At 54.2% G+C, this 16,658-nt stretch overlaps 5 protein-coding genes across 5 annotated transcripts; 3 read left to right on the plus strand and 2 right to left on the minus strand.

Moving 5' to 3' along the window:
• Nucleotides 1-1,172: 1,172 nt before the first annotated feature.
• On the minus strand, nucleotides 1,173-2,149 carry EsH8_VI_000567 (lysophospholipid acyltransferase family protein; the record flags this gene model as incomplete). The annotated part of the gene is made up of 2 exons (XM_083271820.1): nucleotides 1,173-1,591; nucleotides 1,657-2,149. 2 exons carry the CDS (start codon nucleotides 2,147-2,149, stop codon nucleotides 1,173-1,175), a joined length of 912 nt encoding a protein of 303 aa, XP_083126994.1.
• Nucleotides 2,150-6,371: 4,222 nt separating this feature from the next.
• EsH8_VI_000568 (bZIP transcription factor) lies at nucleotides 6,372-7,853 on the plus strand (the record flags this gene model as incomplete). Its single annotated transcript, XM_083271821.1, has 5 exons — nucleotides 6,372-6,519; nucleotides 6,579-6,666; nucleotides 6,737-7,174; nucleotides 7,346-7,714; nucleotides 7,769-7,853. The coding sequence occupies 5 exons, from the start codon at nucleotides 6,372-6,374 to the stop codon at nucleotides 7,851-7,853; spliced, it is 1,128 nt and encodes a 375-aa protein (XP_083126995.1).
• Nucleotides 7,854-8,587: 734 nt separating this feature from the next.
• On the plus strand, nucleotides 8,588-10,472 carry EsH8_VI_000569 (eukaryotic translation initiation factor 3 subunit D; the record flags this gene model as incomplete). The annotated part of the gene is made up of 3 exons (XM_083271822.1): nucleotides 8,588-8,801; nucleotides 8,869-10,105; nucleotides 10,181-10,472. The coding sequence occupies 3 exons, from the start codon at nucleotides 8,588-8,590 to the stop codon at nucleotides 10,470-10,472; spliced, it is 1,743 nt and encodes a 580-aa protein (XP_083126996.1).
• Nucleotides 10,473-11,647: 1,175 nt separating this feature from the next.
• Nucleotides 11,648-12,669, minus strand: EsH8_VI_000570 (pre-rRNA-processing protein PNO1; the record flags this gene model as incomplete). Its single annotated transcript, XM_083271823.1, has 5 exons — nucleotides 11,648-11,832; nucleotides 11,891-11,989; nucleotides 12,049-12,243; nucleotides 12,313-12,394; nucleotides 12,451-12,669. The coding sequence occupies 5 exons, from the start codon at nucleotides 12,667-12,669 to the stop codon at nucleotides 11,648-11,650; spliced, it is 780 nt and encodes a 259-aa protein (XP_083126997.1).
• Nucleotides 12,670-13,397: 728 nt separating this feature from the next.
• Nucleotides 13,398-15,709, plus strand: EsH8_VI_000571 (mitochondrial distribution and morphology protein; the record flags this gene model as incomplete). Its single annotated transcript, XM_083271824.1, has 2 exons — nucleotides 13,398-14,229; nucleotides 14,283-15,709. The coding sequence occupies 2 exons, from the start codon at nucleotides 13,398-13,400 to the stop codon at nucleotides 15,707-15,709; spliced, it is 2,259 nt and encodes a 752-aa protein (XP_083126998.1).
• Between the last annotated feature and the right edge of the window lie 949 nt (nucleotides 15,710-16,658).

Below are 16,658 nucleotides of genomic sequence, written 5' to 3' on the forward strand. Positions count from 1 at the left end.
GATAACTATGAGAACTATTTGTGTTTGCATGGCTTGTGTTCTCCGGTCTGCTATCATTGCCCATACCTCCGGGGTGTGTGGTTGCAAAAGGCAGTGGTCCAACAGGAGCCGGCTTTGAGATAGGGCACTCAGTCACTGGGTTTACATTTCCAGCCAATCTCCCCCATATTTAGGTCGGACGTAGCACATGCAAATACGATGGCTAAGGAGAACGAGGAAACGTCATTACAGTTACTCTGGTACCTGGCGACTAGTCTAGCTCTGCCCAGCACACAGGGGTGACACCAGAAGGAGTCACGGTAGTTTTCCTCGGACAAAAGCACTGTACTTCAACAATCCTGGCTTGAGATATGGCGAACGAGATATAACGAATGAGGCCTGAAAAGGGGCGGGACAGCTTTTTGGCGATACCGAGAGAAGCATCAACAGGATGTCAGCCTGGCTCCTGATGATATCTCGCCTGGGTTTACCCCTGTGATTATTTTACAACGAGGGGTGCCGCAGACATGTGAAGCCTTGAATGATCGGCTCCATCAGGTAGGACGAGGGAAATCGGCACATTAGCGCCGCCACACTGCAGCACTACCAAGGGCAATCATCCACCGCATTACGTGCGAATGACGGCGAAGTATCAACAACGTGAGCGGCTCAGCCGATTTGGGACACCCCTTTAACAACACTTTGTACCACGGTAATTCTTTCTTTGCCTAGCATCGAATATCCGGTATGCTTTGATTTGTCGTTAGCTGGCATCATATTCTGGGAATCGCTGACTGGGAATCCCCTGGAATTGGTGTTTACTGATGTGATGCCGTCGTTGCCTATCACCATACTTTACATGGCCTGTCGTATCAGGATGGTATGGAAACCGCCGCCTTGGTGAGTGCTTCATCAATAGAAAACAGATGGGAAGGAGAGTTCGACCTTTTTCAACCTGGGTAGGAGCGTCGGGGAGAGTATTTCCGGTATCGTAAAGGTCCGAAAGGATGGGACTGCTTTATTATCCTTTTAGTATTTAACATTTCTGACGACATGCCAGCTGCTCTCATTACAAATTGGGCGATGAAGCACCGCATCCCTCGAGGTGCAGTTGTGAGGGCCACAACATGCTGCCTCGGAATGAGAAACGTCCTATCTTCCCTACTTCGCGACATCACAAGAACCAGCCAATCTCATGCTGTAGATGTCCATTCGGCCTTCTTCACATCCAGCCACTCTCCCTTCTCAACCCAGAGATTCTCGAGCCACTTCGCCAGCTTCTCATCGTCCGCCGGCAGGTCTTCAAGCGGAAACCTGCGAACATGTACGTGGAACTTGTACCCCAGGCGAGAGCTCAGCCCAGGAACGCTCAGGGTATCCCACATGCTCGGCGCCTCTTGGAACTCCTTTCCATTATGATACGCAATCGTTATGTCGTACACCGCCTTGACGTGGGGTGCCTTCCTGAGGTGCTGCACGGTGGTGATGAAGCCCTTCGTTCTGGGGTACAGCAAGTGCTTGGGCTGCGGCCGCCCAGTTTCCTTGCACCACTCGATCGACTGCTCGTACTTTCTCTTTGTGAAGCGTGTGGCCTCACTGAAGCTAATGAGCCCTATTCTCGGTGAGTATATACCCCGATCCATGCCATCACATCCGACTGCTTGGTTAACCACTTACAGGTCGGCCATTGCCTCTTCATGATGCCGGAGAACACCCTATCAAGCTCATGCTTGTCCTTTCCCCAGTTCCGGCTCACCATGGGCATGCCCATGGCCCACAGCCCCCAACCAAGAAAGGGGACAATCCGCAACTGGATCTTGGCGAAGTAGCGACAACGGCCTAACATCCCAGCCTTAATGGCCAGAGCCTGGATCATGTAAAAGTCCGCCCACCCGACATGGTTGGCTACCACGATCGCCGACTCCCCGCGCGGAATGGCATCGCCGGAGAAGGTCAGGTTTGCGCCATTGAACCGCTCAAATATGATTTGGATCCAGTACCACACTGTCTCGGCGATCCGTGACGATGAATTATACACGAAATTTGGAGCGAGCCACTTCAGCGGTAGCTGGAGAGAGATGGCCGTGTCGGCCAACAGTAGCCAGAGTATCCAAGGCGCTAATATGGCGGCTCCTCGGAAGTGAGTGAGCGCATTGCCGTGGCCAGCCATGACGAGCGAACTGGTCGTCAAGGCCGAAATGAAATTCCGAAGCGAAGCAAGGTGACCGAGCCGGCTATGTTGTCCGACTCTGGTGTCTTTTGCAACTGGCGACGCACAGAAAAAGAAAGAAACAAAGTTGGGCCGTCTGATGAGCGAGCCAGAGCGTGGCAGAACGTCCTACAACCCAAGGTACCTTGCCCTAGAGAAAATGGTGTTTCGGAAGGGAGTCGCGTGCGCGTGACTTTCAGCCAGCGAATCAAGGGTGACTGATAGTTTCGAACGAGCGGGCGACGATCCGGGGTTCACTTGTCTCAGAGGTTTGCGTCCTCCCGCTCGGTCTGTGGACAATCACCGCGGTATTCCCTGTTACCGAGGGAGCTTCAGGTTTGGCGATCGTGGGCTGAGGGTCTGTTCAAAGAACATGACTTTTGAACGGGTAAGAAAGAGAAAGAGAGTGGGAAAAAAGGAAATATACTACTGCAGTGGCTGGCCTCGAGTCTTCGACTAACAGAGAAGTCGGTCCCGCCGGACTGCCCAAGTGGGATGTGGTATGACGGCATAGACTTTTTTCCCAGTCTTTTTTTTGCAGAGATTCGGCCTCTTTTGGAGCGTACACTACGCTTAACTCACAATGAGGACAAGTGCCCCTCTCCGGCCGTGGAAGGCAGGGGTTCGTCGCTCCCGGCTTCTCAGCACATAAGCCGAGCTAGGAAGATGGGGTGAGACATCAAAGTACCAGAAGCAAACCGACAGGTTTACGACGTTCCGGCTCCCATCTGACGGAAGCGGTACACAGACTGACACTCACGCGTCAAAGTTGGCAGCAGAAACAAACAATTAAGATCGCAAATCCGAGGAGTCTAGAATAGGACGTCAAGCGGGAGGGCCAGACAAGGGGCTCTTGGCTTTCCCAGCTCGTCCGATGTCGACGCGGCCATTGGGTCGCTGAGCCGATTTGGTGGGCTCGGCCGAGGCCTGTGTGGATGGGGAACCGGGGGTTGAAAGGGGGGTTTGTGAACCTATACGTACGAGATGCCCTCCCGCGTACGAGTAGGTAGTGTACTTCGAACGCTGGTATGTATGTAGGGCTGGGATCTAGCCTTTCCCCGTGCATATGTGTCCTGACGAGAGGCTGGGCGCAGGGCATGGAGTCTTGGATTTTTTATACGGACGTACGGGGATGATTATATTGATATTTTGCGAAGGCCGTGCATTCAATTCTGACGAGTCCAAGACGAGCAATGGTGATAAGCGAACAAACAAGCAAACATGCAGCTTGTGTGAACCCACTCGTAATTACCACTCCGACAGGCTCGGAGCTGGTCCCGGCTCTGCTGCTACTATCTATTGCGTCCCGCAGCAGGGCCAGGAGCTGCCCAAGTAAGAGACGCCGAGTCAAGCACGTCAAGCCACGCGCGAATGTGTTCGAACAAGGAGCAGCAGTGGCCGTTGGCTGCACCCGAAAGCCTCCTTCCCTAATTTGCACAGCTAGCTGCCCTGCTCTGTGCTACCGCCAGGTCCAGCTAAGCTAGGTGAAGTAGGTGGTCAGTGGCCATGACCCAGGGTCGGAGCAGCGAATGGAACCCCTCTCCTCGTCCCCCCCCCATCGCCTGAAGCTGGCGCAGCACATGTTTGCTGCTGTGGTAGGAAGCGTCTTTGATACTGGCCGGGCCTCTTTTGCCCCTTTGGGATTCCCCATTACTGTGGCAGTACCTGTAGCAGGCCCTTCAGATCGTTCGTTTGAGCAGGGCGTCTGGTCTCCTCCTCCAAACAGCCTAGATGTCTAAATGAGATACAGTACCGGCTCAGAAGTCTGAGATCCGACCCACTTTTACACCAAGACTTACACTTTTCCAACTTACGTAATTTACTAACTTAGGCTATAAGTACTACTAAAAATTTAACTACAAGTAGAACTTTATGGAATACATAGTATATATATTTTATATTTGTTTTAGCACTCTATTTTATAGAGATATACTATATTAAAGTTAGTTAAAATGTAAATTCTTTACTTTAGTATGAAAATTGCTTGATTTTAGGAAGAATTTTAGGAAGTTTATATTAAAGCGCTTCTATTTTACTTTACATAAATACTAAAAATCTAAAATAAATACAAATAAAAGCAACTATAAGTAAATTACTGTTTTATAATAAAATTTATATATATTATACGCTAATTACTTAAGTTATAGCAATTTTAAAACTAAAGGTAAAATAAGGCTTAAAACTACTTAACTATATATATTTAGGTATATATTGCTTAGTAATAAGTATAAAAATATTTATAAAATATAAAAATTGTTTATTAGTAAGGATGATATTTTATTTTACTATATGATTTCTTATATAGGGAGATAATGCAACTTAAAAAGGTAGCGCCTGTAAAGAAAAGTGGGGTGATCTCAGACTTTTGGCCTGGTACTGTAGATGTTGAACATCGCCACAATTTGACGCGTATGCATCATGGCCGAGGCTCTTTACACCAGCCGCTGCCCTCCCCCCTTTTTGTTTTTGTTCAGCTTGTCTGGTGGTAATAACCTGCACGACACAGTTCAAATAAGCCCAAGACGATGCCCGCAGCGGCTTTTACCGGCCTTGTCGACTTGTGAATTACCTGATCTTGACCCCATACGGATACACCGCACTGGTCCCTCACATAGCCGCCGGCGGACGCAACTAAACTGTACGGGAATCGAGACCTGGACCCCCCCGCCCACGGCACGCGCCTTTCCAGCCCCCCCGCGCCAACATAAATCCCCAATATTTGTCACCCTCGGAGCGACGACTTTCTCTCGGTTTCACCACCGTCGACCATCGCGTGGTAGGCTAATTGATATAGCATAGCCCTTCCCGGTGACCACTTCGACGGGCCTGTCGCCACTACTACTCTTTGCGGAAGACGGCTCTCCCACGTAAGGCAGACGAGCTCACAGAGAACCTCGTGGAACGCCGATGATCCCGAAAAAGCAACGAAATCGGAGTCTTCGTCTAGTCCTACGCCAACCCGACCAGGCTCATCAACAAGGGGGATTGGATCTGGGCTCGAGTCACCCATTCGTATCCGCCGTGCCCACAGAGCGGTTGTGAACCAGACAACCCTTTTCAACGTCAATCCGTGAACAACCAAACTTTACCTTCCATTCACAGGCGTGCTGCACCCGAGATCGCTTCGATCCGAGGAACAGGCTGTTGCTGAAACCCCGCATATTCTCCCTCCCGTCATCCTTTTTGCGGCTCATCCAGACTCGAGACTGGCTACCCGCCCGTCCGCCCGCTCGCCCTCTGCTCTCGGCGTCCGCCATCTTGTCTTAGAAGAGCGCGGTGGCGCCTCCTCTCGTCATCTCGATTCGCGACAGACATTGGCCACATACAAGGCCAAACCACTGTGTGAAAGGACGAAGCCAAGGGCCATTGCCACCCCGTCTCTCTACCTGTTGGCGGTTTTCTCCGCTTCGCCGTCATCCGTTCTCTCTCTATCGTCGCCTCCGAGCGCTTTCTGCCACCCTTCTCCAAATCATTTCCCCAACCCAAGACGTTAAAGCGGGCAGCATTAGGGGAGCTAGAGCCTGAGCCAGAGCCAGACTGCAATCCACCATCCCTACAAGACGCACAACATCTTTCCGTCTGGACTGTGTCAAACAAATCTAAAACAGGGCGGACCAGATTACCTTACCTACCCCGACTCTTCCACGACCTGCGCCCTGCTCGTCCCCCTCGCCGCAGCCGCATTGTATCCTCAGACAGCTCGGACGCCAGAATTGAGTTTCAAGTTCGGGGACATCTTCTTTCAAATAACCATAATCGTGGACCGGCAACCAGCACATGATACAGCCTTGGACGGCTAAACCCCTTCCCATTGCAACATCCCCTGCTTCAACGGGCGACATCCACCGTTATCCAGCAACGCATTGCCAGACGAGGCCGGAATCTGCCCACGGCGCATCCAAACTTTTCAAAGTAAGCCCTCCAGCCCATCCAGTCGTCGCCGCGCCTCCAGCCGAGACGTATTTGAAAGAGCTTACCTCCTCCATCGCCGTTGCATTGCGCATCATTCACATGACGACATAAGTCGCAGCCCTTCCCTTTAAACCCATTGTTTCGTTGCAATGTTTCTTGGCCGATCAAAATGACTGACCTAGCCACCGTAGCATCCTATCGCTCCCCGCCGAACCTATCGTCGTCACCGGCTCGCAAGCAATCTGCGAGCTCGTTACACGAGAGGGCAGCGATGTCTTCCTCATTATCGCCTGACCAGTATGGGAAGCAGCCACAGTATGGCGGCGGCGGCGGCTCCGGCTCCGACCAGGAAAGGGGCCCGTTGAGCTCTCTGAATCTCGGTTTTCTCAAGTCCTTGACGGAAAAGAGAACCACCAGAGGTAAGACTACTGATTTGCCCATGCCGACAACAGGTTATCTGACAATGCGCTCTCTTTAGAAGGCAACCCGCCCAAGAGGAGAGGTCCGAAGCCCGACAGCAAGCCTGCCTTGACCCGACGACAAGAATTGAATCGCCAGGCGCAACGGTGAGTCACGACGTCCTCTGCGAGATGACAATCGCGACGCGGCACATGATATTAACGTTGGGATTTGCAGCACGCATCGCGAGAGGAAGGAGTTGTACATCAAGGCTCTGGAAGACGAGGTGCTAAGACTAAAAGAGATCTTTAGCAACGTGACGCAAGACAAGGACAAGATAGCCGAGGAGAACAGGCAACTCAAGCAGCTTTTGGTCCAGAATGGAATTCCTGTCTCCCGCTACGGCGACGACATGGTCAGCAATCCTAGCGTTGGCTACACGTCCAGCGCTAGCCAGTCGGGCCACAGCTACGGCCAAAACGCCTACACGCCGCCCTTGACATCCACGACAGCGCCATCGATGTCCCCATCGTCTCACGGTCCGTCTCACTCTCACTCACACGGTCCGCCTCCTCCTCTCCCCCAGATGAGCAGCCAGCAGCTGCAAAACATGCAGGCGCAGAGTTCTGGAAGGGGTGTGGACTTTGAGCAAGCGGGCATTGACTTCGTCTTAACGTACGATAACCACCACCCCTCGAAGGCATACCTATCACCTCCCCCGCAGTGAAAAGTACTTGTCACATCACCAAGTCTGGACACCATCGGGAGTCGAGTGATGTGAGCGATGATGACCGAACGGAAGAAGAGCTTGCTGACGAGTGCGACTTTGTCGATGGTACGCAACAGTCTCGAGAAACCCTGCATGAATCACATGCCCTGGCTACTGGAGAGATCAAGCGAGATGGGCGGCGAGCCCTGCGGCCACGCGCTGATGGCCTCCTGCCCTCCGGCGCCCTTCCCGGAGCTGACGCCGGACATTCCGTTCGGGTACAGCAACGTCAACGGAGACTTGGATTCCCAACAGAGAACGTGGGAAGTCAGCAAGGGCAGCCTTTCGGCCCTGCTCGACCTGAGCAAGAAGCTGAACCTCGATGGAGAGGTCACGCCTGTCATGGCCTGGGGCATGGTCTTGGGCCACCCCAGGGCCCACGAGCTGCGGGCCGGGGATTTCCAGAAGCTCACTGACGAGCTCAAGGACAAGGTCCGATGCTACGGGTATGTGTTGCTTACGGTTTCGGTCGTGCACGTGCATGTGCTAACAAGGCTTAGCTTCGGCGCCGTCATGGAAGAGTTCGAGGTCAGGGATGCCTTGGAGAACGTGTTCTGCTCCGGACCCGAGATGATGACCTTTTGAGGACTCCGATTGGAATGATTGGGCAGGGTATATATATTGTTAAGACGGATGGGATTATGCATATAAAGGGATTCGGCGAGTCTCTGCTTGTATCATTGGGCTGACGAGGCGCTCAGGCGGGAGACGAGAGCGTGTTCTATAAATACTAGCGATACCACGGCTGATAATGAGATTTTTATCTATTTATTTTTTATTTATTTAGCGCAATTTTCATTTCCGCTGAACATCAGAGTAGAAATAAATAAATAAATAAAATGGAGGAAAGGAACAAAAAAGGGGGGAAAGGGAGAGAGAGAGAAAGAAAAAGAAAAAAAGGAAAATATCGTCTGAAATTAGAATGCCATGTACCCGCTGCGGCCGTCAGGCCTACCACGTTGGCCATCGTGATGTTCGTGTAATTCACTGCTTGCGACTTTTGTGTTTCGCGGGCCACCAATGCAGCTGGCCGTGGCCCCGCGCGGCGCGGAAACGAGTGGCTGTCAGGCGCCACCAGGTGCCGAAACATGTTGCTCGAAATTTTGCCCGCTCTGCCCCACAAAGTTCACCCCACCAAAATCCGAACGACGAAAATCAACGGCGAGAGGAGGCGCACTACCCAAACCCTTGACGACTTTTCCCTCTCCAGATCCCGAAAGCGCTGCTGCACCCGTACGAGAGACGCACAGCACCCGATCTCGACTTCGAAGTCTCTTTTTTCTGCAGCCGATCCAAAGCGAAAAAAAATCATTTTCAACATGGCTCAGGAAATCGACTGGGTCAAGCTCGTCGAGACGTGCCCGTCCGGCGACGGTTGGGGCCCGCCCGTCACCACCGACACCACACTGAACGGCGTCCCCTATGCGCCCTTCTCCAAGGGCGACAAGCTCGGTCGCATGGCCGACTGGACCTCCGAGGGCAAGGACAGGGAGGGACGTGGCGGCAGACAGCAGTACAACCGTAACTACCGTGGTAAGCTCATCTATATAAAAACTCTTGATGGAATCTCAAGGACGTCGTCGCTAACTCTTCTGCCCAGACCAACAGGTCTACGGTGCCGGCCACGCCATCTCCTTCAACGCTCCCCCCGCCGAGGACGAGTCCACCTTCTCCGTCGTCAGCAACACCCGCGACAGCGGCAAGACAAGATACGGTCGCGGCGCCGTCTTCACCCGTGGCCGCGGCCAGCGTGGAGGTGCCGGCCCTACCGCCCGCGGTGGCCGGACCACCCTCACTCGCGGTGGCCAGCAGGGAGGCCGCGGCGGCTACGGAGGCTTTGACCGCGGTGGCAGAGGCGGTGGCCGCGGCGGCCGCCGCTTCGGCTGGAAGGACTACGACAAGCCCGCCCGTAACCGCGATGCCAGCATCAACATCAAGGCGGACTGGAACCTCCTCGAGGAGATTGACTACAACCGTCTCGCCAAGCTCAACCTGGACGCCGACGAGGGTGAGGATGTGGACACCTACGGCTTTGTTTACAGCTACGACCGCTCGTACGACAAGCCTGCTGTCAAGGGCTTTGAGCGCAAGCTTAACGCCATCGACCGCGCCGCCTACAACGTCACGACTTCTTCCGATCCTGTGATCCAGGAGCTCGCCGAGAAGGACGAGGCCTCCATCTTCGCCACCGACAGCATTCTCTCCATGCTCATGTGCTCCCCGCGGTCCGTCTACCCCTGGGACATTGTCATCTCCGTGCAGGGCAACAAGGTCTTCCTGGACAAGCGCGACAACGCCGCGCTCGACATGGTCACCGTCAACGAGAACGCCGCCGACTCCCCCATGGACGCCGCCGACGGCAGCAAGGACAGCCTCAACATGCCCGGCGCCCTCGCCGAGGAGGCCACCTACATCAACCACAACTTCGCCAACCAGGTCGTCATCGAGAACGAGTCCCAGAAGCTCCAGATGCCCCACGCCAACCCCTTCTACAACTCGTCCGAGGACACGGACCCGCCCGCCAGCAAGGCCTACAAGTACCGCAAGTTCGACCTCTCCACCAACAGCGAGGAGGACAACTTCTACCTGGTCGTGCGTACCGAGGTCGACGCCGTCCAGAAGAACACCATCAGCGGCGACGACCAGCTCGTCACCCTGCACGCGCTCAACGAGTTCGACAGCAAGGCCCAGGGCAGCGGTGGCGCCCTCGACTGGCGGACGAAGCTCGTCAGCCAGCGCGGTGCTGTCGTGGCCACGGAGATGAAGAACAACTCTTGCAAGCTTGCCCGGTGGGCGGTGCAGAGCATCCTCGCCCGTGCCGACGTTATGAAGCTTGGGTACGTCCCCTACTGTTTCCTCCCAAACTGAATCTCTCCTTTTCATAATCATCATGCTGACACCAACCCTCTTAGTTTCGTGTCTCGCGCCAACCCCAAGTCCAACGACAAGCACGTCATCCTGGGCGTTGTCGGCTGGAAGCCGCGCGACTTCGCCAACCAGATGAACCTGTCCCTCTCCAACGGTTGGGGTATCGTTCGCACCATCGCCGACATGTGTCTCAGACGCGAGAAGGACGGCAAGTACATCCTCGTCAAGGACCCCAACAAGTCCATCCTCCGCCTGTACGAGCTCCCTGCCGGCAGCCTCGACGACGACGAGGAGCAGGACGAGGCCCCCGAGGCGGGCGAGGGTGACGAGGAGTAAGCGAAGGCGGACGAGAAGCAGTTGCTCAAGGTCGTTGACACCCAATAAAACGATCTCTAAATACGGAGAAACAGTAGAAAGGGAGGGGAAGGGGGAGTAAGTAAGTAGGCGAGAGGGGAAAAGCTTTCTTCCTGTCCAAGACGGCCTGGATATGTATGGGCTTGGCTTGCTAGGTGGCCACCGGGAGAGTGGCCATGATGTAAAAAGTCTTTCTTCGACGGGTAGGCACGTATAGACGTCTATGGAGTAACGCATTACGGACATTTTTCACCCAACGTTTCCTTGTGACCCTCTTCGTTTGTCCGTTTCACGTCTTTTGCTCCAAGGATATCCCGGCATATGGTTTTTGTTTCCGTGATCGACCCCCAAGTTTTTATTTTATTTTTCGACTACGTCGTCCTGATTCACCGACTTGTCCCTAGTCTCTGTTTTGTCCCTGTTGGAAAGGTGAGAGGTTGGTCTTGCTAGATTTAATCCAAACGAAAGGGAGGGTGTTACCTTCTCAGGGTCTGCAGGGCCGTAGTTAACTGGGAGCGAGGCAGGCAGGCAGCCAGCCAGCCTTGCTGTTTCGACGAGGGCGTCTACCTACGAAATGTTTTCCCATGTGGAACGATGGCGGGCTTGGTGCTTTATATACAAACAATAACGTAGACAACAGAACAGGTGCCCGCACCCCGTGGGCCTCTAGCAGTGCTCGGGATTGCAACCTTGACCAATTCATGGCAGGTCCAAAGGGTATATACAGCATTACCTGACCTTTACAACAACGTACATGCCTATGTGCAACCAAACAACCCCAGTCCAGGATTCGCACAAGTTATTGGCTGGTGGTGGTAGTAGTAGTAGCAGTAGCAGTAGTCACCAGGATTCCTTGGCCAGTTTTCCAAACATGGTGTAATGCTGTACAACAGCTGTTTCTTCACACGACGTGCCTTGGGGCAGCAGGTGTCTAGTTGCATGCGACGGGGCCAAATTCAAGAGCGTTCGGAATCTTTTCTCACATTCTTTCCCCCCCGTCCTTAAACAAGTTTTTGGAATCTCTATAAAATGCCCACAACGCCGGAGTCCATGACGGATGTCATTCATGCCAATCATTACCCACCCGAAAATTTTCATCATTTTACTTTTTTGCTTTGGGATTATCCAACTTCTTTCCCCTTCCACGGAGTTCCCTTTTAGAATCTCTCCTTCATGCGCGCCGCAACCGTCCGCAGGTTGCCGTACACCTTGGAAGGCGGCTTTCCGAGAATCAAGCTCACGATGGACTCGCGGGCCATGTGGATGTTCTTGTAGGCGCCGAGGATGTGGATCTTGCTGTCGGCCAGGACGATACGGGTCTTGCTGGCGTTCTCGATGGCAACTGCAGACTAATGTTAGCGAAAAGTACCGCGGGTTTGTGTATAAGGGGGAAACCGTACACTTCGTCTTGCCGTCCTTGCCTGCAATACGACCAATAGCACGGCCTTGCGCCTCGTTACCCATGACTTGCTTGACATCGCGGATCTCGAACGTCTCGACTGCCGAGGTGTTAGTAACTCTATCGCGGCATGGGAAATGGTATCCCGGGCTGGCTTACTGTAGAGATCGTCCAGACGCAGCAGCGCGATAGCATCGTCGACGTCGAAGCCCAGAGTGAAGGCCTTGACGAAGTCCTCACCCTTCTGCAGCGCACCATCCTCGGTGGTGTGCTTCGAGGTCCGGAGCTCGACCTGTTTCCGGCGCGGGTTCATGCGCACCTGGAGCTTGAGGTGCTCGACGAGCGGGGGGTAGACTGGGCGCGAAGTGTCAGAGCAAACAAATCCTCAAGCACAGTTCCAGGTTAGGGGTGTGGTGGGCGTACTCTTGGGCCAGGCGGACTTGAGAGGTGTGAATCGGTGAGGGGGGACAGGGACCTTGCGAGTCTCTATTCTGGTGACGGGGTCCTGGGTTTGTCTTAGCTCCTGATATCGAGGTCATGAAGGAAGCCAGGGTAGCGTACGATGTCTCTGGCTGGCGCGAAGCGCGGGCGGTTCTCCTCGTCGACAACCATCTCACCCTCCTCTCCGTTGTGCGGCACACTGGGAAGAATCGCATCCATCTCCTCGGGCAGAGTGGGCGCATCGAGGAGGAGTTCCTCATCTTGCTGAGGCTCTTGGAGAGGGGCCTCGAATGGCGGGGCAGCGATCTCCGCCTGCTTGATGGCGGTCGGGGCAGGCATGCTGGGCGATTCTGGGAATGAAGTCTCGAGGGTTTGACGGGCAGTGGGAATCTCGGTCGTCAGGTACAGATCGCGTCGGTCGGGTGTTTCCTGGTTGTGTGTTGAGCCGAGTCGGTCTGGCGGGGGCGCAGGCGGTCGAGAAGAAAAAAAGCGGCGGTGCCAATTGCCAGGCCGGTATCGATTTAATCGCCGAATTCCCAAATTTTTGTGTTGCGTTATCGATAAGGGGATAAGGCCGGCCAGATAGAGTGAGAGTCAGAGAGGAGAGGAGACTGAGAAAAAAACTGGAGTGGAGTCAAGCCAGCACCGTGCACCCTTGCCCACCTCAAGTAAGCAATGCTCAGGGCCAGGAGGAGGCCCAGACTGGGGGCACGGACCGTGTTGTGCTCTGAATTTTTCCAGGTGACGGGCGTCGGGAGGTGCGCTGGAAGGTAGCGCCGCCCCATACGTATCGTGCATTTGGAACGGGTCCTGCCGGGTTCAGCGAGGTAAGGTAGAGCTGCGGTAGCGCGTCATGGATGACTTTTCACAGGTGCCTTCCCTGGCCCAGCTTTGCATCTCAGTCATTGCTGCATGAGCGCATGAAATGTGCTAACATTTGCCGTGCCTCCCTCGATACTTGGTTTCTCCCCTCTCGTTCCGTTCTCGTTGCGGTAAATAAACAGCGCCGGCCCTTTTTTCCCTGTCGCCGTCTCTTGTTCAACCAAGAGGCAGGATGAGCTGGAGCAATGTCTAACGCTTCGACGACTCTATTCGGGCGTCTCTTCTGGTCTTGCGCCGGTGGATCTGCGCAGACTTTGGGACTGCGAGGGACGACTATCACGACTGCGACGAGAACCACCTGTTTGCGAGCCAGCCAACCCGTTACCAATCCTGCTTATTCCAGGACAAACCCTTTTAGAAGGTCGATTCACACCGGACACCAACACTCGTTTCCACGACCGAATATCCATAATGCACGACGAAGCTATACCGGCAGTGGCCTGCTGCTGGTCGGGGTCACCACGAACCTCTCTCCTACGCAAGCTACGGTAGCCTGCGCTGCCGCTGCGGAGTCTGCCGCAAACACCGGCTTGACGAAGAAGTCCAACGTCTATCAAATAGCTCGACAAGCATGGCGAAGGGGTATACACAGCGACTCGAGAGGACTTAGATCGACAGGCGAGAGACACTTGAGCTCCAAGAGCGGGAAGCACGAGGAAAAGGCTACGACGACCCAGCCGAAACAGGATGCATCCAAGACGGCGGATCAGGGCAAGTCAGATGCACCTGACCCCGACGCCGAGTCGATTACCTCCACCATGTCGAAATATTTGCACATACCGAAGATGCCGCATCGGCCCACCCGGGACGAACTACTGGCTGCCGCGAACGGCTTCCTGGGTCGCCTGAAAGTCCGATTCAAGTGGGCGTCTATCAGGAGTATGAGGCCATGGAACATTGACGAATGGGGCGCATTTGTGTCGTGGTTTCTCTTCGGCCATCTGGTCTGGGTTCTTGTTGGAACTACCACATTCTTCTCCCTCATCATCTTTAGCATCAACACTGTTTTCGCGCAGGGTAAGCCCGCCCTCGCCCTCAATCCAGATCAAACCGCTTACAATTTCATACAGAAACTCTTGCGAAATGGGTTGGCGACTCCCTGACCGAATCCGCCGGTGTTACTGTAGTCTTCGAGTCGGCCATCGTTCCCAAGTGGGGGGATGGCGTGATCAGCTTCAAGAACGTCTTTGTTTCACGAAGACCAGGACAGGTCACGTCTTCGGTCAGCAAGGGATCGTCGGAGAGCGCCGCGGCCATGGTGGCGACTGGGAAAAAAACCGAGCAGGACGGCGAAGTCCTGGAGGAGGACGATGGCAACTACACCCAATATGACCTAACGATCGCTACGGTGAACGTAACCTTGTCGTTCCTGAAGTGGTGGAATGGGAAGGGCTTCCTGAAAGACGTCGAGGTCAAGGGCGTTCGTGGTGTGGTTGACCGCACTTCCGTGCAGTGGTCAGACGAGGCGGTCGACCCCTTGTCTTACCGCCACACACACGAGCCCGGTGATTTCGAGATCGACTCCTTTAAATTGGAGGACCTCCTCGTCACCGTCCATCAGCCCAAAGGGTTCCGGCCCTTCTCGGTCAGCATTTATTCCTGCGAACTCCCGCAGCTCAGGAAGCAGTGGCTATTCTATGATTTCCTGTCGGCGACGCACATGTCTGGATCCTTTGACGGCTCTTTATTCACGATCCACCCCCGCCAGGTGCATGGCATCATTGCCGGCGAGAACGGCGACGTCGCGGATGATGTTGGCGAGCCTTCGGCTTGGAAGAAGTTCAGTCGTCTTCGCATTGACGGCCTCAAGATAGATCACCTTAATCGCGGCGTCGAAGGCCCATTTGGCTGGATCTATGAGGGTAACGTCGACATCGTTGCGGACGTCATGTTCCCCGCAGACATTGACGACGGCATCACCAAAGTCATGTCGGACTTTTACGATCAAGTTGAAGACGTTGTGATTTCCAATCGCATGCGTCTGCTTCAGAAGGATCTCCTCGCAAGCCCCGCGCCAGACCTCCTGGGTCCTGCACCCACACAAGGCCATCTTTACCATGTTGAGCCGGAGTTGGCCGAAGAATACAACCGGGAGGCTGCTGAATCCTCTGATTCGACGGATGAGGACAGAAGGTTCTTGATCATGGATCTCCGGATCCATATGAACGACGTCAAGGCGGCCGTGCCCCTTTTTACGAAGGATATCTCATACGTCAACCAGGCACTCGTCCGCCCGATTGTAGCCTACATCAACGCCAAGAAAACATATATCCCCATCAACTGCCGCATAGTTAAACGCGTTACCGATTTCGATGGCAGCTGGTCCATATTTGACTGCGGTCTCATGGATGACATGTCAGCCGAAACCTACGAGGCTTTCGCACGCGACATTGAGGACCAGCAGAGCCGCGTCCGCCGACTCAAGAAGGTCGGCTTCTGGACTTTGAGCCTCGCAGTCCACGCCCTCTTCATGGGCATGGCTGGCAACGTCATCTAAGTTTACATCTCCTCTCCTGCTATTTCTGCCCCCTACCCGAACACGGCTGTCTTAACGAGCGCATGAATTCGAAGACGGGCGTTCATCTTGTATAGAAGGGGGAACTAGTGTGTACATATAACGGGCAGACATTTCTGCACAGCAGATGGGGTTAGGTTCCAAACCACTCAACCCTTCTCTGCTGATTTTTCTCTCTGGGAGGCGAGGCGTTTTGCTTGATACATAAGGATATACACGTGGTAGGGGAGTGGAAAACCCAAAATAATTGATACCCCTATTTTCAACAGTCTTGATCTGAACGTGTTTCCCGTGCATGTTGCAAACTTGCAGTTTGCCCCTTGCGATATGACTCACCCCTAGACGGGAGCTTCACGTCTGGTCTGTTGTTTTGCTGCTAGCATGCATGAGCGTCGGGATAGCTGGTCTGGGGATCCAGACAATGCGCATCACAGCAAACATCTCCACTACCCCCCTCCCCCGCTCCTCACGACCCCTCAAGAGCTGGGTTATGCATAAAGTCGTATATGAGGTAAACAAACACTTGGCACGCACGAGAACCCCGACCTAGTCACGCAGGGATATCGGATCGCGGCTTGGGATGAACAACACATGGATAGTCGCGAGAGGCCTGCGCGCAGCCGTGCCGCCGACTTACTGACAACACACACACACACGCATATAAACAAGGCAGGCACGACTTTGAGCGGTTTAGTGGCGGTTCGGGATAAGAGCTCCAAGAATTCGGTTTGGTTACGGGATCATGGGATCTCGGTGGCCGTCTGCATGAAAAACAAGCAAGCATGTCTGCCTGAATGCTTCGTCAACTGGAGGAACGAGGGGGCCAAGAAGTAGCACATCAGGCGGGGGCATGGATAGCCTAGGGGCTGAGAGACATATATTGGTGTCCGAAGGTCGTATGGAGTGAAACGAGAGCCCTTTGCACCGACTT

The sequence above is a fragment of the Colletotrichum jinshuiense genome, chromosome 6, assembly GCF_051148585.1.
Source record: "Colletotrichum jinshuiense chromosome 6, complete sequence".
In the NCBI taxonomy this organism is placed as follows: domain Eukaryota; kingdom Fungi; phylum Ascomycota; class Sordariomycetes; order Glomerellales; family Glomerellaceae; genus Colletotrichum; species Colletotrichum jinshuiense.